Below are 24118 nucleotides of genomic sequence, written 5' to 3' on the forward strand. Positions count from 1 at the left end.
TATAAAACACAAATAGCTGAACAGATGTAAAAAAAAAATGTGACTTTCAGAGCATCGTCTTATATTTCAGGCAGGTGGGGTGACCACATTTCCTGCTGAGGAAAAAGCTGAACATGATGTGGTGACATCGTTCAGGAAACAGCAGAGGAAACACGACCCTGACCTGCTGATCCCAGGTCAGAGCTACAAATCTCAGCTCACAACTGAACCTGCTCCAACAAAATGAAATAGGTTAAAATTTCCAAATGAAAAGCTACAAGATTATTAATCATTATATTATAATTTTATATTTCTAAGTGTCATTAAGTGTTTAAAATTATTTCACATTAACAATTAGGTCAGAAACTGAGTGGTTGAATAATCAATTACATGATTGTCAGAAAATAAATCAACAGTTTTCAGAAATTATCATTATTCTCTGGTCCCAAATACTTTCCTTTGTTTACATCTTTGTAAACTGAATATGTTTTTGCTTTTTTTTCCCCATTTGACAAAACGTTCTCAAATGTTGTCTGAACACACGCAAACATTCAAAAACAAAAAGAAATAATAACATAAATGCTATAAAGGCCAAGCTAACTTCTGATCAATGAAATCAATTATACTGTACTTGCATAACCCTACATTTAAGGAACAGTGTGTAAGATTTAGGGAGATCTGATGGCGTCTAGCGGTAAGGATTGAAGACTGCAACCAGCTGGAACTTCTCCTGATTAGATTTCCTTCAGTGTTAATTTATTCATTGTTCAGGAGGTTTTTACCAGGAGCCTAACTGTCCGCAGAGGTCTCCTCCTCTCCAAAACAAACGCACCAGGTGATTAAAACCGGTAAAAACACTGAATAAAGCAGTTTGATGTTACAAATCAGTGTTTGTCTGACACTGGCATGTCGCAGACAGGCCATTAGCATAGCACCTCCTAATATCTAATGTCTGTATCTCAAAAAATGCGTTAAAATGTTGTTAAATGTCGGTCTGTCTCTCCCAAACCCCAAAATTATGTCATCTAATGTCTTGTTTTGTACTCACGCCAAAGGGTTTTAGTTCACCGTCATGGGAGAGAGTGTGTAAAGCTGTCGATATCTGAACGTAAGAAGCTGCAATAAGAGTATTTTGGGGTACTTTTATAGTACTTTTCTATGAACCAATTAGTCAACTACTAAAATAGTCACAGATTATTTCGTTGCAGCCCTTATGATCACATCATTCCAGTTTCAGCCTCTTTACACTAGCTCCCAGTATGTTTTAGAATAGGTTTTAAGTTTTTACTGATTCCTTTAAAGGCTCTTCATGGCCTCTCTCCCAACTATATAGCTTACCTCTCAGTGCCATACACATCTATACTTTAAAGGTCCTTAGGCAGAGGTTCTTGTCTATTCCAGAGGCCCGGGTGAAAACTAAAGGGGACAGAGCGTTTGCTGTCAGGGCCCTGAGGCTCTTGAACAATCTGCCTGAGAAAATCAGGTCGGCCGGGTTGGTGATCTCTTTTAAGTCCCTTCTTAAAACATACTTTTATCTTAGAGCCTTTTCTGATTTTTACTATAGTTTTAAATTCATTCAGACTGTCTTATATTTCCTCAGTTTTTATACACCAAAGTCTTTTATCAGTTCTTTTAAAAGTTGTTGTTTTAATGTCTTGTCTGTTTTATTTACTGACAAGTAAAGCACTTTGTAACTTGAAAAGCGCTTTATAAATAAAGATTATTATTATATTATAAAGGGTTTTTTGGGGAGCTTTTCTTTATCCGCTGTGAGGGTCCAAGGACAGACGGATGTCATATGCTGTGAAGCTCTCTGAGGCCAATTGTGATTTGTGATATTGGGCTTTATAAACACAACTGAATTAAATTAATTTGTGCTCTCTGATAAGTTAAGATCCAGACATTCTGGAGGTTTTTTACCAGGGGCCAAATTATCTGCAGAGGTCTCTTTCTCTCCAAATCAAACAGATCTGTTTATCTAAACCAGTAAAAACACTGAATAAAGCAGTTTCACATTAAAAAAAAGAAACAACTCAGTGTTTTTCTGATGCTATTGTCACAGAAGGGCCGCTAACTAAGGTGGCTGATGTGAAAATGACTATCTAGAGCCAGTATTTAGTTAGCTGTTAGCTGTTTCTAGCTACCGTAAAAACAAAGCGATGCAACATGGCAGACTCCATAGACTGCTGCCCGAGTAGAAATAAATGGCTCATTCTCAGGTAACAAAAACACGATTCTTATTTTCAGGTGATTATACACTAGAGAAACATATTTATTGTATTATATTCCATTTATGCCAAAATATCCCCCTTAAATCCTACACACTAGACCTTAAAATCCCCCAACAGTGGACCCTAAAGACAAAGAAACCGGCCAGCACAGAGCCGATCATGACCACCACCCTGCATATATCTTGGTAGCTTCTTTCAGTTTCCCAGCCGAAAATTCACTTTTACATTGTTCTGTGTTTTTATTACATTGTAATAAATCATGGGGTTTGTCATAAGCTATCAATTCTTGCTGGGTTTATTTCTACACACAGAACTTTCACATCCAGACTGTGGAGAATGGACTGAATCTGGGTATTAATGTTATTTTCTTCCCAAAGTCAGAATTGATTTTAGTGATCTGAGACTGAATAATGTCCACATTCACTGCCTGCACTGTTCCACGCATAAAAAAGTCAAACACAAAGGCTTAAGTGCAAACACATAATAAGCAAAATCCAGTTAAAAAAAAAATCACTTCTTATTATGATTTTAAAATTCAAAGTAGAACACAACAGTTTTGTCTTTAGTTTCTTGTAATGAAAATATTGTAACGCTCTGGAATGCTGCTGATATTTCGATCAAAACTGTATATCACCACACACACACACACACACACACACACACACACACACACACACACACACGCCTTCTGAACCAGCAGTGCAGCATACTGCTGGTAGAAACATGACGATTAACAAAGCAGCAGAACAAACATCTTCATTGTCCCCCAACAGCAGCAGAACCACATTCCTCTAAAGATCAACACACGACTCCTCAACTGTTATTATGACTGTATGGAAGCGTTCACACGTCAGACATTTTGCTTCAGCTTTTATTTTAAATGTTGGGACTTTATTAAGGTTATTGTAAAGTAAAAACACCACTTGTTAGTATTTTTATATTAATAATAAATCAAATGAATCTGTGTCCCTGGTAGAGCTTTTAGCCTTTTCTAACTTCCAGTTTTGTTTTGTTTTCTGGCACATTTACCATTTATTATTTACAGATGTTTTCATTAAACAAGCTTTAAAAACCCACTGTACTCTAGAGCAGACAGACACAGTTAGAGACTAACTGGTGAACACAGTGGAGAATTTACCAGCTAAAGAAACAGATATCTCTTTCAGGAGTTGGTAGAGACCAAAAACAGAGATAAAAGAGAGAGACTATTACACTTAAAATCATCAGCTGGACACAAACACGACTCTAAATGAATGATAAACCCGCTCCATCACTGCTGGATGTAAAAGTAGTATGATATAAATGATATTAAGTTATAATACTATAAGTGTTTTGGTCATACTGTTGTAGCGGCCTTATGCCCCCTAGTGGCAAAAACAATTTATTTAATGTGGCTTTAAAAAGTGGGTAAAAAACACTAGAGTTTCAAAAATTAGTCAATTAATGAATAAGTTGATTGACATGAAATTAATATGCAACAATTCTGATGATTAAATAACAGTTGTAGTCTTTTTTTTTAACGCAAAAATACAAAATATTTGGGTGTTCCTGCCTCTCAAACGTGACATAAATGATAGTAAACAGTATATTTTGGCTTACAACCATACTGCAGTTAACGCCGATAACAGGATGGCTGCAGCATAGGAGCGTAATTAACACCATTAGCTCTGTCAGCACCGTTGCTGTTGTTAGCAACTGACTCAGCCACCTCCATTTTGAGAACTGTGTGCAGACAATCTCATCCCGGATTCTGAATCGCAGATAAGCTCTGAATATCACACACAGCTCCTTTAACAACTCTGTAATCTTTTACTTACTATTGTGATGGATTCTGGTTCTGATGAGCAGGTTAGGTTTATAGCAAATTATTGGACAGTACTTTTTCACCAATATGAGGAAGTAATTAGATTTTTTTGAGTATTTAATTTCCATGTTACTAAATATTTATATTGTGATACAACATCTCATGAGTCTTACCCATTCAGGGACTGTCCAGGCCTAATGGGAGCTTTTATTGTTACATGCTGGCAATATAATTATTGTTTCATCTTTTTTATATCTTTTTGTTCAGATGCAGCAGTAGATATCTATTAATCTTAAAATATGGACAGATGTACAATGAACATTATACTGATATTGAGTGAAAAATAAATCAAACCAAGTCAAAGTTGGAAGTGAGGCATGTGACAGTCAGCTTTGTGTAGTTGTTGAAATGTGTCCAGAAACTTGAGGGTCACTTGACACATGCTTGAATACACAGAGAATGTAACTGAGTGAGTTACATTACACTAAACAAAGCCTGAAGGCGGGTATCCCGTATAGATGTCTGTAACACTGTGAAAAGAGCCAGTCTGCACAATAAGTACTTTTACTTTTGATACTTTTAGTTAATTTTGGTAACACAGTTTTTTAACTTTCTAACATTTTGAACTGTGACTTTAACTTGTCTTCAGACAATGGTATTTCTACATTAACTTGACTTTAGTGGAAGAAGTACTCAGATGTTCTACTTAAGCAAAAATAGCAACGTTACAGTGTAAAAATACTCTGTAAAGGTCCTGCATTCAAATCTTTACCGAAGTTTCAGCCTGAAAGTAAAAGTTCTCATTATGCAGTATGGCCCATTTCAGAATGAATATATATATATTACTGGATTTTATTTAATGATGCAATAATGTGTTAATCAATAAAGTCTTATCATTATCTACAATAATGCATCATAATTAATTTGTATCATTAATCTGAATGAAAGTTACTGGGGATGCACAATAATATTGGCACACCGTTGATAATGCTCAGAATTTGACTTTAAAATTTTTATCATTTATTTATTTAACCTTGAATTAACCAGGAAATTCCACTGAGACTGAGAATCTCTTTTACAAGAGAGACCTGGCCAGAGTAGCAGCCGATCAAAACACATTTGCAACAAATCCAACATATAATTTAAAAAAATCCACAATAAAACAACTATTCAAACATAGTGGCCTCTCAAGGAAAACAAGCACATGTCTCTGTCACCACATTCTTTATGATGCTCTTAAATTTATCAATGAATATAAGTATATTTAATTTGAGATCTTTTTGAAGATTGTTCCATTTTCAAGGTACAGAGTTAAAACCTGGGTTTCAATAAAAAGCAACTACTTGGAGGAAATATTGGAATCTGCCAACATGGTAATAATATGAGTACGTCATTGGGATCGGCAAATATCGGCTTTAAAACTAATCAGCCAACTTGCTTTTTTCTTTTTTTGCACAATAAATTAATATTAAATGCATTGAAAAGCATTCTGTTTCATGTCTCCATCTGCTAGTGGGCAATCATGCTAAGAGTATACATGCATAATATGATGTTAATTCCACAACAGAAGAAACTTAATGATCACTAAAATTAGGAAGGGAAAAAGTGGATACCGTAAAACTTCAATTAACAGCCTAGTTCAAATTAAACACCTAGTCCCTTTCACTAGCTCAGTGTGGCTTCACATTGCTTGCATGGCCTTTATTTTGACAAATAAAGGCCTGTCTCAATTAGACGCCTGGTTTGTTTGCCGAGCTGTTCATTTTTATGGAAGTTCTTTGGATGTATAAGACAGGTTGTTGGCTACCCACTTGAGCGAACGTTAGTTAGCTGTTTAGAACGCACTTAAAAATATAAATGTTTAAACTTTTGTCAATATGGAGATGCTACACATCGTTAGCTCATTTAGATTTTCCATAATTAAATAGTCCAGTTTATTTTACTGTGAGCACCAGAGAAGACCGTAATTCATTCAGATTTACTGGCGTGACAAAAATAAAATGATGGCTCCCTTTCTCTGAAGCTGTTATTAACTCAGAATATGCGTCCATTCTTAATTACCCAGCAAGTTATAACCAGTATGCTGGGTGCCATAATCCTCGTAACGCTCTCTCTGATCCCTGTCAGAGCTGGATCAAATTAAAGATTTGTAATTGATATGTTATCCAAAGCCTAATTTATATAAGTAATATTCAGACTGGTTCATAGTGAGCAATGGTTTTGCGCAAAAGGAAATAAAGGCCTGTCCCATATAGACGCCTGTCCCTATTACAAGCCTGTTGACTTCATAATTGAAGCAAATAATAGCCTGGGCTACTAATTGAAGTTTTACGGTATATCGGTATCAGTCATCTGTCTAAAAGGTTGTTACACATCAGCATATCGGATATTGGAAAAAAAAATCCAACATTATGCATTCCTAAAAGTAACTTAAGTTATCAAGTAAATGTAGTAATGTAAAAAGTGCAATAATTCTCTCCAAACTGTAGTGGAGAAGTATAAAGTAGATGGAAATGAAAATACTCAAGTACAAGTATCTTGAAAATTGTGCTTTAGTAAAGTACTTGAGTAAATGCACTTAGTTACTTCCATTCACTGGTAGGATCAGTATGCAAAAACCAACAAATAAACATGATTTTCCACACCAAGCTGCCATGCTGAAATTGTTTACAGCTCTCTGTGTGTGTGTGTGTGTGTGTGTGTGTGTGTGTGTGTGTGTGTGTGTGTGGAGACTACAAGTCACTCTCGGGCAAACTTGTGACTCACAGAGCAGCAGTAAAACCTTTTTTCTTCTCTGTCTTGGACACAATATGTGTCAGGGTTAAACTTCTCCACACAGCTTATAGAAAGTTAACAGACAGACAGACACATAGTCAGACAGACAGGCAGGCAGGCGGTGGAAGAGTTAACTCCCTGTCTGTCCTCCTCACATTCTTCTTCTCTTACTCTAACAGAAAACGCCCATTTTTAATTACATATTTTCCATTTTCTTCACCATAAACCTGCAGAGACCTGATGTTTCCCAGAGCAGCTGCTCACCTTGGACCCCGCTGACATCCATCACCTGCCTGCATCGGGCTGCAGCTCCTCCCGACGATCACAAACAGATCCACAACCAACTCACTTCTAAACAACAAACACTGACACAAAACTGTTTCCGGCTGCTGTCACTCTTCCGGTGTCAGAAAACAAATAAACTTTTCCTCTTCTGTAATGAGTCCAGAAACAAACTTGCGTGCAGAGATTGAGGCTGAAAAACAAACTGTGAGCCGCTGAGAAAATCTTCCTTTCATGTAACCGTCAAGCACGAGGAAGAGCGGTTTGGCTGTCTTCCGGTGACGCCTTCAAAATAAGAGCCGTTGAGTTACTGTTCATTTTTGAGGTCTCAGATTTTTTTTTTTTTGTTAAAGCAATAGAAATACATAAGAAGAGAAGTATTATGTAGGAATTGTGAGCAAAATGTACTTTAAGTATCAAAAGTAAAATTACTCACTGTGCAGAGCAGCTCCTTTAACAGTATATAAGGGACTGTTCTTTATTTATCAGAGGAGGTGGTGGCATATTTTTCCTTGAGTCTGCCTGAGTGACTGGCTGTGGGCTCCCCATTTCCACACAGCAGTCTAGTACAGTACAGTTCATTTCTGTATGCTTTTTTGTTTCCACTGTGAAAAGTTGTGGATGGTACCAATGGAACCGTTCTCTACCGTCCCCATGTTTGGTCCCCCCTCTGTTGGGGTACCTAGCACACAGATCTGGTACTAAAAGGTGGAGCTGTGAACACTGCAGTCTGTTGATAGGTCAATAGAGGACGGTCACTCTGCTCAGGGCTGAGTTGTGTCTGGTTTTGAGACTCATATAACCACTGTTCATACTGTGGAGAGTTTTATTAGTAAATTGTAACTAGAAATGAAAGGATGTTTTGCTGCCTCTCACAGCAGCTGGAGTCTGAGAAAAAAATAACTTAATTCACTGGGCCAACTGACGGTGACTTTTAAGGTGGAACATTAACTTGTAATGTTACTCAATGCATGAGGTGACAATGTGAATCCATCAGCTCACCTTGAATTTCGATGTGACAACTTTGACCATCACTTCAGTTTTTATATGACATACACTTTTAGTAATGAGTGGATCTTCAATTGTTCCTATGTATTAATTTCAACCTGGTTATGTGCATATTCTAATCCTCACTTGGAGAAATAAAAAAGTGTTGTGGAGTGTTGTTCCTGTGGGCTTTGGCAACACTAAACCCCTGAGCTTGCCTGAGAAGGACTAAATGCACCCACTATTTTTAAATACCCATGGAGAGAGACTCTCACTGCAGCCTGTTTTATTTTGTTCTGAAAATGTCAGCGTGTAGCCTCGTTCTGTGGACAAAAAATGAGGTGCAGACTTCCATCTGTGTCACCGGTAATGAGGAAATACAGTGACTGATGGATGGAGCAGTGAGTGACAATAACCCCGCCCCAACAACCCCAACTCCGCTGGGGTCTAGGTACCATGTCTGAAGGGTTACTTTGGTTCCAGAGGTACCATACTGAAAGAGTTTGGTGGAAACAGGGCTTTAGTTGCACAGCAGGTAAAAACATACATAAAAAAAGACACCAGAGAACATATATATACTCAATAACAATGCTCATCGACAACAACTATCTGTATCAACAACACTGTCATCATCATCACCATCACTCATCACATAATCATAACAAGAGCAACAACCAGCCAAAAGAGCAGCCTCAGTACTAAGTTTGACTAGTCCAGTGTCCTGCATCCAAAAGAGAAATGGCAGTAGGAATGAAGGAGCACTTGAATCTGTTACTCTTAACAGGGGGAAAACTGAGCCAAGAGCCAGGAGGCAAAAACTGAACTCAGAGGATAAGGGGCAGGAGCTGTCGGAAAGGACGGCTTTAGCCTTCCTTCCTATCTGCTTATAAAACAGGACAGATAAAGTACTCTGCTGTACTCCCAAGATCTTGCTACTTGATTTCACTGTGCTACTTAGTGCATTTTTGGACCTGATGCTGAGATTCCCAAACCAGCAGAGAAGAGAGAAGGTCGAGACAGACTCAATGTAACATCTGTAAAATGGGATCATAAGAGACTTATGGATGCAAAACTTAGACAGTTTCCTTCAGCAAGAAAGACATTGCAGGCCTTTCTACAGGAAGCCTCAGTGTGCCAATTAAACTTCAGTTTGTTATCAACTATAGTCCGGAGATATTAGATTTTTAAAAGTTACCCTTTGATGTTTGGAAGTTAAAGGTTAAAAGTTGGAGATGAAATCCTTAAGTATAAAAAGCATACGTTTCTGGTTATGACAAATGTTGTAATTGTGGCTATTTTAAAGAAACTGTTGTATGCCCTTCCCTCAAGCCAAAGTCCCTCCCCAGTGCTATATTAATCTGTTTTTATCACTTGTGAATAAATCTCAGAGAATTCTAATGAAATTTAACTCAACTCCAAGTCAAAATCTTACAATACTTGAGTAAATGGAAGGGAGACTGGGGGTGGTTGGCACAGTTTTCACTCTTTGCCAAAAGAATTGATAAATGATTAGTTGCAGCTGCACTCCAAACAGTGACAAGACCTGTGCTTTTATTTTGAAGGCAGACCCACGCTGAGCTGACTTTGTGCCTTTGAGCCTGAAGGTCTGTGAGTTTTAGAGGCTTCTGTTGTTTTAAGCATTATCGCTTCGCAGCTCACACACTATAGAGCTGTCTGCTGCTTTCTGTGTCACTGAAGTGTGTGTGTGTATATTCTACTACAAGAAACTAAAACTTGCTCGTCAGCTTGAAGCAGATGAGAGACTATTACCAGTCGTAAAGCAATATATATAGTGTAGTGGAGTATTTCTGGTTACCTGACAAACTACTTTTAGAAACAGCTTTGTAGCTTGCAGCAATTTACAATATGTGCATGAGTTTATGTTTATGCCTCATATTGTGAGTAATTTTGTTAGTACGAGGTATGAAGATTGTCGTAGTGGTGCTCAGTGAATAACCTAATACTGAATACTACAGAACCAAAGGAGATGACACTGGACTTCAGGAAGAGGCCTGAAACAGATCTACCCCCCCCTCTGCTTTAACAGAGTATATGTGGAAAGAGTGAAGACTTTTAAATTCCTGGGATTTCATGTTTCTGAGGATCTCCCCTGGTCACCCAACACCACAGTGACAATAAAAAGAGCACAGCAGAGAGTTCACTTCCTCAGAGTGCGTCCTCACATACTGCATGTTGGTGGTGTACAGGCTGCACTGCTGCAGATTAAAAGGCTCTGCAAAGAATCATCAGACATCACCAAAGATCCCTCTCACCCTGGTCAACAACTCTTAGAACTGTTGCCGTCTGGCAGACGCTACAGAGCTGCCAAAACATGAACCACCAGACTCAGAGACAGTTTCTTTCCCACAGCCATCAACACACTAAATAAAACAAATAAATTAGCACATATTGCAGTTTTATCTCTCACTGAACACCCTGTGTCATTTGTTTTATGTTCTTTGTTGGCATCACTTGAGTGTCACAACTAATGTTGTTGTATTCCTATGGAATGACAAGGCTTTCTATTCTATTCTAGTCATCTGGTTTAAGTACCTGCATAAAGCATGCTTGTTATTTTTATCATGAAGGCTGAACAGTCAGAGAGTTAATGAAAAAAACAAGGGCGAAAAAACAAACGTTTTATTAGATGGATTTATCTATTTCCTACATTAAGGTACTATAAAACAGTACATTTCTATAAAATGTAGAAAGAATAATGAAACAACAGTCTAACCTATACAAAACTGAAGCAGAACAGACATTTCCAGGAAAAATAAAAATACTATTTACAAGTTGGAAATGCTGAATCTTCCCTTCCATCAACTGCAGATAAACCAGGAGCCGTCACTCTGCCTTCAGCAGAGACTCAAACATTAACGTAGGGACATAAAAAAAGACTTTATAAAACCTTTAACACAGCTGGATCCAGATTAAGAAACAAAATGACTGCAGCTGCCGATGATAAAAACAATCAAAAACTGACAGTCATAGTGTTCTACATGTGTCAGATATTAAATAAGTTCATGGGGTCAATAATTGAGAAGAGTATGGAAGCTCATTTGCACCAAAAAAAGGAATTAATAAAATAAGAATTCTCAGCTTTAGTTAAAATAATTACTAAGTCACAATTTTGAGACAATTACAAGTTTTTAGGCCAAAATTTTTCTAGTAAATCAAACTTATTTTTAATTCATCTTAATTTTATAATCAAAGTTGAGAATATTTACTTACTTTTGGGGGGGACTAAAATATTATCTTATGACATTAACTTTGTATCTCATAATTTTCACACAGTAAATCAAAAATGTGACTTCATTTTATTGACAACATTTCATGTATTTAATTTGTTCTGGCAGAAATGGGCTTCCACGGCTGCATCTTTAAAGTGATTTAGTATTTTTTACAACTTTTCATAATGCCCTCATCATCGCTGCTTCCTGCAACGTTAGAAAAGGATTACAAATGAATACACGACTATAAATGTAACATTAATATTCAATACTTTAAAATATGTAACCACAAGATTAACAATGTAACCACAGTATTCAATACGTCGTGGTGTATGAGTGGCAGCACCAGCTGAATGCGTTTGACTTGTATGTTATCAAATTCAATAAAAAACTAAATTCCAATTTAACACATACTTCACACAACTCTTTCATCTTATTACATCACATTAGCAAGTTTTAGTACATGTTCGACAGTTGTTTAAAAGTTGTCAATATTCTTTTATACTTAAATGATTTAGGATTAGGCCATGGTCGTCATGTTACTTGCTGCTATGAGGACGAGTCAACAAATATTTAGAGGACATTTCTATGTTTGAAACCTTTTAAACAGAGTTTGCTATTAAAACACTTAGAAGGAAAAACCTGCTCATTAAACTCCAATGCATGTTAATAAAATGTTCTTTTAAAACTGCTCTTCCTAATATGAAAACTTTTTAAGGGACAGCATTCATCAACAGGTCTGCATTTTGCCCCCCAAAGTATTTGTTGTATACTTGGTTTTGGTCCTAAATGTTGGGAATAATACAAAAAATATCCTCTCTGTTGGAATGCTGCCTCATTATCGACGTCGTTAGGTGTTGATACATTCAGCAGCTTTTGTTGAAGAATCTTTGATCTCACTGGATGTCGTTGCTGGGGAGCATCTTAACATGTTTGTCTTCCTGCTTTTCTGCATCAGAAAGTGCCTGAACATCGACTCATACATAAGTCAGCTGTCCATCAGTAAATCAAGACGCAGTGCTGAGGCAGTCTTTGGTTTGAGCTGGTCCGCTCTGCCAGCGTCTGGAGATCCAGTCCTTCAAAACTCATCCAGGCAGGGCGACCAGCGGGGCGAACAAAGTACCTTAGTTACCAGGGGACAAGTGGTCTAGATGCAGTACCATAGTTACTCAAACGTAGTGTCCTACAACTCAGTGGTTACTGTAGTCACCAAGGACTAGTGTTCTGGACACAGTCATTACAATGATTACCAGGGAGTGGTGTCCTAGAACTCAGTGGTTAATGTAGTTACCAAGGACCAGGGTTCTAGAACACAATATTTACCAGGAACTAATGGTCTTAATGCAGTAGTAACCATAGTTACTAGGAAGTAGTTTTCTAAAACTGGTGGTTACCATAGTTATCAAGGACTAGTGTTCTAGACAGAGTAGTTACCATGATTACCAGGGAGTAGTGAGTGGTTACCTTAGTTATCTGGGCCTAGAGTTCTATGACACAGTAGTTACCTAGTCTGCCAAGATACAATTTTGATGCCATGCAACATGATTCATGGGCCTGTGATCGACACGAGACGATATCATACGTTGATTTATCACACTCAGCTACAGCCGAAGCTGCCACCATTTGTCTGTTTTTGCTTATGTCTATAAAAGATAAAAACAACACAGATAATTGTAAAAACTTGTTTCTGGTTGAGTTTAGTTTTCTTTGAATTGACTCCACTAACACACATAAAACAGCACATGGGATAAGTTAGTCGTCAGGGCTTTCTGCCAGAGAGCCCGTTCTGGAAGAAATGTTTTCATTTTCACCCAAACCATTATCTCTTTCCTAAAACTATTGAGCGATCTGGCCTGAAACCCTGAAGGCAAGCCTCTCCCCACAGCTATAAAAATGAATGTTTTCACTTTGCATCAGTGATTAGGGATCGCTGACCATTGAATTGATACATCGATCATGATGGATGGATCACTACACCCCTAGTGGTTACCATAGTCACCAGCAATTCGTGTTCTAGAACTCAGTGGTACCAATACTTGCCAGTGTCCTCTAACTCAGTGGTTGCCATAGTTACTACAGACCAGTGGTCTAGAGCACAGTCATTGCCATAGGTGAACCACTGCAGTGCCATTAAATGTCCAGTTTCATTTCTGTGGCGATGGGATGACAGCACTATTAAGAGATGATTCAGGTCCATGACCAATACAGTTTTGGCCCTGTGATGACATCACTGGGCTGGTCCTCCTTTGATCGACAGGAGGTGTCACCCCTACAATGATGCCACAGGTGTGAGTCCGTCACTGTGCTCCAGGTGGTGATGGTGGTGAAGCTCAGCTTTACAAACTGTGGCAGCGCTGCAGCGGAGCGATGTCACAGCGGGCGGCTCCTCGTCACCTGAAAGTTACACAGCCAGGTGTGAGTGACATCATTTATTTTGCCTTTCTTTAAAAGTCACATCAGGAAATGAGATCTGAATTTGTCACATGACATGTAAGTACAGCCGGCCTTACCGAGCCCAGAAGAAGATGATTCGCTGTCCGCCAGGGAGGAGGAGTCCACCTGGTCATGTGACAGTCCCTCCATTAGAGGAATGGAGAGCTCCGAGGAAGGGACAGATGAGTCATAGATGCCCGAATCACGAGGGGGCGGGAGTTCTGGAGGGGAATGGCGGCCTTCTTCTGCCTGGGTGAGGACAGGGCACACCCCATCCTGGAGGATGGAGGGAGCGGAGGACGAGGACGACTCTTCAGGTAACAGTCCAGATATTCCAGAGGTGGACCTTCAGGAGCAAAAAAAAAAAAAACAGCAGTAGTCAGACTGACGTGGTCTCATATTATCTGCTGTGGAGTCCAAACTATTTTGACTCTAACCGGGATGTGACTCAAGGTGGGGCTTCATGGCATGGTATAAAAAAATAGACATTCAAGTGTTACTTTTATATTGGAGTTGCCCCATAAAGGGATCACACTATGTCCAGGAGGAGGAGGAATGATAACAGTGATCAATAAAGTGGGATTTAAATTTGTGCACCAGCTCTATGCAGAGCCTACGAACATGGCCTACACCATTGTGAGCATTTATACTTGTGCAGTGATGTTAAGTGCTGTTAAGTTTAGTTGATTCAAAACACACATTAAACACGGCTTTATAGCGGCAATTTCAAACACAAGTGAACAAATCAGCTTCACTAGAACTCGCAGCATTCACAGACAAAACATTTGTCTTTTGCTGGACACATTTCCCCCACAAATACAACATGCTAACATTATTAGCACAAGTCTATGGCGCTTTACATTGTAAGAATTAGCCTTGCGGCGAGCAGACTTTTCCTATAACTCGTATGAAGCCAGGGACAACAGCAACATTTAACTAAGGTAACGTTACAAAATTCAGCTCCATTACATCTCACAAGGTTCACTAAAAAAACAACTGACCCCTTTATCCAAACAAATACAACATGCTAACATTATTAGCACAAGTCTATGGCGCTTTACATTGTAAGAATTAGCCTTGCGGCGAGCAGACTTTTCCTATACTCGTATGAAGCCAGGGACAACAGCAACATTTAACTAAGGTAACGTTACAAAATTCGGCTGCATTACAACTCACATGGTTCACTGAAAAAACAACTGACAAATTTTCCAAACAAACACAACATGCTAACATTATTAGCACAAGCCTGTGGCATTTTTCATTATATAAATTAGCCTAGCGCGTAGAGGAGATTTCCTCTGCTCATATGAAGCCAGGATAGATCACTCACAAAACTTATGGAGTCTTTATTGTCTTCACAATTTATTGTTTCTTATGTCAAATTTAAGCAAATAAAAGCTTTGTTTCCACTGAGGGAACTGGTTTCAGCTTATAAAAATAGACAGGAGGTCTGTGTCACCGGGACATGTGGTTACATTTTTGGGGAGGTGCACGTCAGGCTACGGTGTAGGGTACGGCATCGATTCAACATAGAAGTTTAAATCCTGCCTAACTCCTCCAGTGTACTTACAGGGATGTGAGGACTGCATCAAGATAAAACCTGAAAAAAATCTGAACCTCTCCTTTAAAAACCAAAATATGACTCACAATTAGCTTTAATAAAACTATGAAACATGTCAGTGGTATTACACCTTAAATTTACCTTGAAGTGGGTCCCAGCATTGACAGAGTGCAGTGTGGTAGGTCTGGACTAGGACAGAGACCAGGACTGGGACTAGGACTGTGGCCTAGGTTAAGGCTGGGACTGGAGCCAGGGGCCAGCAGGAGCATGTTCCTCCTCGGCGCTGCCTCCCCACCCTCTAGGGATGGCGTATTCACCACCACCTCATTCAGCACCAAGCCAGAGTCAAACCTCTGCTCGGGTAGAGATGAGGACGACGGGCAGGAGGGCTTTGGAGGAGGACTTGGAGCCGGGACAGCAGGGAGAGGAGAATGTTTTGAGGAGGAGGCAGATGAACCTCCCGAGGGAGCCAACTGCTTCTCAAACCAGTCGGGGTTCTGGCTGATGTGCTGGTGCATGTTGCAAATGGAAACGTAGAGTGAGCGTCCGGACCGACTTCTAAAGTAGTTCCTCCTGGAGACCATCAGAGGCTGCGACTCTCGATCTGACAAACTGGACTGACTGCAATGGAGCCGACTGAAGAGCTGGGGCAGCTGGTCCATCAACTTGAACCTGAACACAGGACAGAAAATGACTGACTGATCAGGCTACAGGCTCAAATTATGTCAAAATTAAATACCAGTTTTTCTGCTGCAGCAGGTCTGAACATTGTGAAGAAAATATGTGAAATGTAAAACATTTTTAAATAATGTGATGATTTTATGGTATGTAATAAAATAAAGATTTAAGTAAACAAATTCACTGCATCTCCTTATCATACAAACTGTAAGAAAGAAGAACTTTGTTAAATTATGTTTTCTCTATCGCTGCAACTAAAAATTATTTTCATTATTGTGTAATCTTCCAATTTCTTAACAGATCTATCGCTGTCAAAAATGGTGACATGTATGTTTAGGGCTGTTTTTTTTTTTTTTTTTTGTTGAAGGTGTTTCTGTTATTTTGTCCTGAGTCGTTATGGTTACCTGGGAGCCAGACTCAACATGGTGGGGATGTCATTTTCTGTGGAATAGTCGAAGTAAATCGCCATGTAGCGGTTCAGCTCCTGAGCTCCACCCCCTTCGCTCTGCTTCGCCAGCCGCAGCTTCTCAGCGATCATAGCCACGCCCACAATGAACAGGTCACCACCTGATCCACTGATCGGAGAGCTGCTGCTGCTGCTGCTGCTGCTGCTGCTGCTGTTACTGCGGCGGCTGACTGGTGTCTTCCCTCTTCGGCTCTTCTTCTCCACGTAGTAGCTGCAGGAAGAAAACAGAGCCGGTTGGAAGAGAATACAACACAAGGAAGTACAACACAAGGAGAGATGGCAGGAAGGACAGAAGAGGAAACACATAAGGGAAGATGATGGATCAGCCAATTGATGTCTTAGTCTGGAGAAGATTGAATCCTAAATCTGTGGATCACCCAATACATTTTATAAGGTGTGGGTGAGCCTATCCTTCAGTTGAGATTATTCTGTTTAAGGAGCTACAATCGATATTTTTATATTTATAAAAACTGAATGTGAAGCTCCCCTCAACTTAAGAGCATGAAAGAGAGGTTCAGTTCATTGCAGATCTGTCTGTCTGTGTCTTCACTCTCTTGGTTCACTCTCACCACTCTCATAAAGTTGTTTTTAGCCACAACAGGCAGCTGTTTTTGACATGAAAGCTCTAAAAACCCTCTGTAGCCGGTGAACACAACAAAGCATTTAGCAGCTAAATAGACACCAGGAATCAGTAGAGACCAAAAACAGAGCTAAAAGGGTATAGACACAAACACAACTCCGAATAAAAATAATGTTTTTGTAACTGCTGGGTGTATAAATAAACAACTGTTGGCTAACAAGTTTGTCATATAAACTTAAAAGCTGTTGATATGTCAGTGTTGTGTGTTTCTGCTGCCCCCAAGTGGCAAAAAAGCAGTTATTACGAGTTTAAACTACTGTTTCCTTGGTTAATAATGAACGGTTACACTCACAATATACTGTTTGTATGTGTGCATGTGTTTATGGGTAAATACGTGCATATCTATGTATGTATGCATGCATGCTGTGTATAAGCATATGTTTGTGATTAACTATTGTAGTGTGCCTATGGACAAGCATTTGTATTTAATTACATAACACAGATTTGTTGATTTACATCTGGATACTCAACCTGCTTTGCCAGGGGGCCACGTTTGAAAAATGGCAGGAGGCCAGGAGCCAGTTGATAAATAAACATTAATAATAAATGTATTAATAATTAGTCCAGGGGCACCCTCTAGCTCACTGGGTAGAGTGTGCACCCTATGTAGGCTGATTTGTAGGCGGGCCACAAGTTGAGTATCACTGATTTACATCCTGAGATGCCTGATGTGGCATTCTTTGCATGAAAATGTATTTAATGAAACATTCTGGCTAATATATACTTACTAATAGTAATAGTGATAATAATAAATACTATTATTTTCTTTACATAAGTAAGGAAAGATGTTTAGAAAACTGAGGATACCACTACTTTTCAGCAGAATCTTAAACCCCTGTTTTTTGTTTTTGAGAAAGCTTAATTAAAATGTGTGAGAGGAAGGAGAGTGGGAAGCAGACTGGGTCAGTATGAAGAAAGTATAGAAGGGCAAAGGAAAGAAAAGATAAGAAATAGGAAACTAAATAAGATGTTAAACAGCTGCATGTAAAGGGTTTTTGATAACTTGATTTACAGGTGTCTTCACCTATCACCCCCATTTGTTTTTTTTCTTAACTTCCTTAACTCATTTTAATGAAAGGATATCTAATAAAACAATCAATAACTTGTGAGTAAATAACTCATTGGTAAAATATTACTGTTTTTTCCTGTGGAGACGTTTTTAGATATTCTCTACAAATTGTTTTAGCAGCCTCTAGTGGCCACTAGAGAAACAGCAGCTGATGCATTTTTAAAAACATCACCAGTGGTTTGGACACAGTAGAGAGATAGAGTACCGTAGGCCTTTGGAACAGACGGTGATGATGAAGTTGGCTTCATCCAGCTGTCTGCTGAGCCACGACATCTGACCCTCTTTGCACATCTCCAGGTGCTCCCACAGGTCCAACACAACCTAAACACGAGTGAACACGGATTTGACAATGATACTATCTATGATTTAATGTTTCCTCCATATCATTCAGCCTCTAACTGTCTCACCTCACAGTTGCAGAAGTCCTGCAGGAAGTAGGCAAAGCTCTGGATGACGCTGGTGTGTTTGGGACAGTCTCTGTTGGAGTAACAGATGAAGACTTTGGGGCGGGGCCACGGACGCTCTGTGTTCAGTGCTGCACTGTGATTGGACGACTCGCTGCTCTCCTCGTCCAGCTGACTGTAGATGTTTTCTGAGAGGAGAGGAGAGGAGACAAATGCATTGCAATAATGTTCACATACAGAGCATCCTTGAATGCACCAACAGTGAGAGTTTCAGAGTCCCTACAGAGTGCTAACAAGTCTCCAAGATCCGTAAAGCTATGATGTTAATTAAAACAAGCACTGTCACCTGTGCTCAGTGCTCTCACCTTGCTGTTTCTTGCGGCACATGACGGTGAAGAGAGTGGCGAAGGCAGACATGATGACCAGAGGCACGGTGATGGCCATGGCACGGATAGGCCCCGCCCAGGGTGAGTGGACTGGAGTTGAAACAAAAGCACCCAGGATGAGACAAAACAATCAGCTAATTGAAATGCCTTTAAAGCAGCAGCATGTAACACTGTGTGTGTGTGTGTGTGTGTGTGTGTGTGTAAGTGTCTCACCCTGGCTGACGTGGTACTGACTCTGCCTCCTGGTTGTGTTACTGTCGTCTCTCAGCTGACACAGAAAAGAGGATGGAGCAGAGGAGAGAAATTTTATCAAGTCAACATGTTAGGACATGGATGTGAATTCTTCGATCAAGATTTTTTTTATTTAAAATCATTGCGTTTTAATCCATAAATACAGGTAAGAAGGAGAATCCAGTTCAGATCTGATAGCTGACAGGTGCTGCGTTTATGTACCTCTATAGTGTAGGTCCCTGGAGTGACGTCCTGGAGGATGCATGTAGTTCTGGGCTGGTTCATGTCCTGAAAAAAGGACAAAATCAACAGAGAAAGAAATTAATTCCCTTAAGAGAAATTTATAATGGAAAATATGACTTTTCCCTGAGGTTTAAAGGAGCAATAATCCTCAGAAAATTGGAGAAGTGGACTGTTTTCATTTCAAAAGACATGGACGCAGCTTCATCGTGAATGTATAGACAATAAAAGGACATTTAACGCATGGATTCATGATCACTTAACTGGTGTGCCTCCACATGGTGTTTGTGTTTTGTCTAAACAATTAAAAATACTTTAAATAAAGAGTAATAAAAACAAAAAAATATTTAAACAATTTAGAAACGACAAGGGCTGCGACATCAGAGCAACCAACAGTCACAATGTTCTTTTTCGGTGCAAATGGAGTCCTTCCTTTCAATGAATAACAACTAATACAACAAAACCTAAATCTCCACCCTTCACCTCTTACCACTGTGGTTGATCCTCAGCTCCTCCTGCACACATTAGAGTTCCTTGGGCAAGACACTGAATCCTGAAATTGATGGCCTGGTCACAGCCAAACACCCTGAACCCTCCCTTTCCATTGGCAGAGTCAGAAAAGTTTTGTGGCTAATAACCTGACAGTACTTACAGGTTTGCAGCGCTGCTGTCTGAAGGGTCCGTCCTGTCGCAGTTTGTAGTACAAGTAGTAAAAGTGGAATCCGAATGAAGGTGGCGCCTGGTCGAACGTCACATGGAGGTTCGACCCCAGCTGAGACACGTTCAGGGTCTTCGGCTTCCAGACTGCACAGACAGAAACAGAACTTAACCTCCAATCACTTTGACACATACCGTTTAATGATATAATTACAGACCATTTGGCCAGATCTTTTTTCATAAATTCCCCATTTTATAAGTATACCTTATTTTAGAAGCCTCTCTGTTATCTGTCCTGCTCTTGTTTTAGTTAACTGCTCATGCAACTTTCTCTCTGTTTCCATTTTGTCTTGATAAATTCGGTAAAATGTAAATTACTACAGCTCTAAATCAGTACAGCCACAGCCATGTCAGTTGTTCTTGTTAACACTTTTCAGTAACTAATTACATGTTTCAATCGTTGTTGGGCAACTTTTAAACTCAACACTTCCTCCAAAGATGTGGCAAAGATGACACAACATAACTCCTCTCTTTCCAGGAAGGCTTTTAATATGAAACATCTGCACCATAAATATATGTCATACAACTTTATATCTTACATAACAACACCCTTCTTCATAGTAGTGATCACGTTAAAGCCTTTCGTAAATGAAAAATTAAAACATGTTTGTGTAAATCTGTTACTGATGTTTAACTTGTCTTGAAAACAAGACAATGAAACTCTGGACTAACTCTGTCTACATGTGGCTCTGGTTATGACGACGACACTGAGGAACTTACATGGTTTGCAGACCAGGTTGTCTGATCCCAGGAGGACTTCACACGCTGGAAGATGAACACACACACAGAAAAACAGACACAGAGAAATGGTGAGACAATCTGTTTTTGTTCTGATGCAGCCTCAACTTGACTTCAGTGATCCGACAAATCAGCCTTCACATTTTGGGCAACACATGTAAACTTCTTTTCTCTGTCTTCCCCCAACAGATACAAGTTTCATCTACAGTATACGTGTCAAGTGCTAAGTGCTGTGTTCACACCAGCCCAAACAAACCGCATTTAGGGGGCAAACAAACTTGAGTTTGATTGAACCAAACCTTCCTGGGGTCCACCTTTAAAAACGTACATTTAACATTACAGTCCGCACAAATCAACACCTTTGAAAACATAAAACAAAAATTATACTATGAGGACTGTATGAAGACTTTTAAGATGCTGCGTGCTGTAGCTGCTGCAGTCCAGTAAACCTTGTCAAGCCACATCAATTTTGCAGAGCTGGGCTGACAGTTTCCTCCTGCCTCCAGTGTTTAAGCTAAGCTAAACACATGCAAGATGTTCTAAGACAATAAATGAGCATCAGTTAAGAAATCAATTGTGTTTGAACGAGGAGATTTCTGTACTCACAGTTGGTCCTGAGGAAGGACGGTGGGAAGAAGCTCTCGTTCATCAGAGTCGGGAAAGGAACAACACGAACCATGTAGTCGGTGTCAAAGGACAAACCGCTGAACGGCTGACTGCTCAGCTTCTGTATCAATGAAATAATGGTAAGTCAAAAATTAATATTACAAAGAGTCAGTAATATGGAGACAGGAACAGGTTCATTGGAGCATCTTTGGTCACTGTGGTGAACATCAAAGGTCAGAGAGCAATGAGCAGCATGAGGTTACAATTCAGATGGAAAAATCCCCACTGTATACTCACAGTCTCAGTAAGTATATTCAGTCAATAATGATAAGTATATGTGTTCATAGAGCAAAACACAAGTCTACAAAGTGCTGCACATTCATTGAAATAACTCCGGTACAATGTTACAGATTTGGCCAAATGACTTATTTGTATTTGCAGTTTGAATTAACAGCACCTTATTTTCTTGAAGTCTATTTTAAAGCGATAGTTCAGATTTTCTGAAGTGGGGTGTTATGAAGTATTTATCCATAGTCAGTGTATTACCTACAGTAGCTGTTTGTCAGCATGCCCCCACTTTAGAGGAGTAGACCAGCAGCTCCTGTGTTCACGGATGTTAAACTACAGTTGTTTTTTAATGGAGTTTGGCTTTAAAAAGGCTTAAGTTACCCTACAGAAATTGCTGTCTGACATCAAGGTGAAGCGGCATATAGCATACACTTAACTTACCAAATAATACCGTTTTTTTTTAAGTGAGACTTTTTCTAGGTGGCTAAAATACATTTTACCGTCGACAGCAGTACATTACTTTGCTTCAGTGTCAGCACTCGTCCTGCTTTAGCAAACTGGGAACATGCTGAGGGACTTCTACATCACACAACCCCACCTCAAAACATACTACCACTACTACTTTTCATAGTACTCAAAGACACTTTTCATTGGTTAAAAACGATTATAATATAGAATACACTAAAATACAAATGACATTATTCACACATTAAAAGCCGTTTTGAAAAGATGAGATGACTGATTTGAATCGGTGGAAGTCTGTGCAGTCTCCATTGTGTTTGGGGGAGGGGGGCGGAGGCTGCGGGAAAGAGTGTGGTGGTGGAGCAGGTCAGTGAGGTAGGAAGGGGCCTGGTTATGGAGGGCTTTTTGAGTGAGGAGGAGGACTTTGAACTGGATGTGGTGTGGAACAGGAAGCCAGTGGAGGTTCTGGGGGACAGGGGTGGTGCGATTGCAGGAGCGGGAATAGGTGAGCAGACGGGCAGCAGAGTTCTGGATGTATTAGAGTTTATTTAGGGCTTTGGATGATGCACTATAAAGAATGTAATCAACAACAAGCAGCTGCCTCATCCCTCCCTGTGACTGGTCAGTTTGCTGCGTCATTAATTTTGGTCCTACCGTGTTCCTGTAGGAGAAGTTGAGCTGTCGAGGGTCTTTGAGGATCAGATGTTGACACTGTTTCCCTTCTGGATTCTTGTCCTCCAGATAAACTCTGAAACCTTTAATGTGTTCGATTCCTGCAGAGACACAACAACAAGTTCATCACATCCATCCTTCTCTCCTTGTTTCCTCCTCTCCTCTCCGCCTTCCCTTCACTCCCCTTGTTTCCTTTCCTCTGCTCATCTCTTCATTTATTTTCTTCCCCTTGTCCCCTTTCATCCCGTTCTCCTCTCTTCATTTCCATACCCTTATTCTGTTTCATTTCCTTCTTTCTTCTTCTTGTCTTCCTGCCTCCTCATCTAATGTCCTCACCTCCTCTCCTTGTTTCATTTCCTTTCTTCTTTTCATTGTTTTCATTCCTGCCCCTTCTTTTCTACTTTTTTCATTACCTCTTTTCTTATTACTTTCTCCTGCCCTCTTCTTTCCTCCTCTCCTTGTTTCCTTTCCTTGCCTCTCATTTCCTTTCCATCACTTTTCTATCCTATACTCCTCTTGCTGTTCTTTCTTCCTTTCCTCACCGTTTCCCTTTCTCTCCTACACTCCTTGTTTCCTTTCCTGTTTATCTTTTCCTTTATCTTCTGTTCTCCTCTCTTCATGTTTCCTTTCCTTCACTTTCTTTGTTTCCTATCCTCTACTCCTCTCATCTCCTCTCTTAATGTCCTTTCTTTCCTCTCCTTGTTCTTTTTTCCCCCATTACTTTCTTTGACCCCTTCTTTGTCCTTCTATCCTCGTTTCCTACCCATCTCTCAAATTTCCTCTCCCCATCCTCTCTCCTTGTTCATTTTTTCTCCTCTCCTTATTTAATTTCCTTTCCTTCTCTCATTGTTTTCTTTCTGCCCCTCTCTTTTCTACTTGTTTCCTCTCCTCTCATTATTCCCCACTCCCCTCCCTCCTGTTTCGTTTTACGACCACCTGTCCTCTCCTTGTTCCTTTCCCTCCTCTCCATTTTTTGTTTCCTTTCCTTCTCTTCTCATCTTGTTTTCTAGTTCGATCCAACACTTCTCCCTGTTTCCTTTTACCCTTCCTAACACCTCCCCTGTCTTGTTTCATTTTATCTCCTCCCCTGTGCTCCTTGTCCCCTTTCTTCCCTGCCGCCCCCGTCCTCCTCTCTTCCTCCCCTCTTCCTCTGTGCTCTTTGAAAACACGTCTGTCCTGTAATTACACCTTTACATCCACAGGACATGTTTTTCCTATTAGCTCTGTGGGGAGTGGAGG

The 24118-nt window shown here is 39.8% G+C and overlaps 2 protein-coding genes across 2 annotated transcripts in view; both read right to left on the minus strand.

Annotated features, from left to right (window-relative positions):
* arhgef3 (Rho guanine nucleotide exchange factor (GEF) 3) overlaps positions 1-7313 on the minus strand; it is a 47158-nt gene extending 39845 nt beyond the window's left edge. Inside the window, exon 1 of the mRNA XM_033627251.1 lies at positions 7054-7313. Coding sequence (XP_033483142.1) covers positions 7054-7088 — 35 coding nt within the window. The 5' untranslated portion in view covers positions 7089-7313. The remainder of the gene's footprint in view (positions 1-7053) is intronic.
* A 3369-nt stretch (positions 7314-10682) lies between these two features.
* il17rd (interleukin 17 receptor D) overlaps positions 10683-24118 on the minus strand; it is a 40774-nt gene continuing 27338 nt past the window's right edge. The window contains exons 4-16 of the mRNA XM_033627802.2: positions 22862-22980; positions 21458-21578; positions 20834-20878; positions 20049-20200; positions 19379-19444; positions 19139-19193; positions 18905-19015; positions 18543-18727; positions 18341-18456; positions 16365-16637; positions 15424-15954; positions 13799-14067; positions 10683-13682 (exon numbers count right to left, since the gene is read on the minus strand). Of these exons, the coding sequence (XP_033483693.2) occupies positions 13558-13682; positions 13799-14067; positions 15424-15954; positions 16365-16637; positions 18341-18456; positions 18543-18727; positions 18905-19015; positions 19139-19193; positions 19379-19444; positions 20049-20200; positions 20834-20878; positions 21458-21578; positions 22862-22980 (2168 nt within the window). The 3' untranslated portion in view covers positions 10683-13557. The remainder of the gene's footprint in view (positions 13683-13798; positions 14068-15423; positions 15955-16364; positions 16638-18340; positions 18457-18542; positions 18728-18904; positions 19016-19138; positions 19194-19378; positions 19445-20048; positions 20201-20833; positions 20879-21457; positions 21579-22861; positions 22981-24118) is intronic.

Source organism: Epinephelus lanceolatus, chromosome 1 (assembly GCF_041903045.1).
Source record: "Epinephelus lanceolatus isolate andai-2023 chromosome 1, ASM4190304v1, whole genome shotgun sequence".
Taxonomy (NCBI): Eukaryota; Metazoa; Chordata; class Actinopteri; order Perciformes; family Serranidae; genus Epinephelus; species Epinephelus lanceolatus.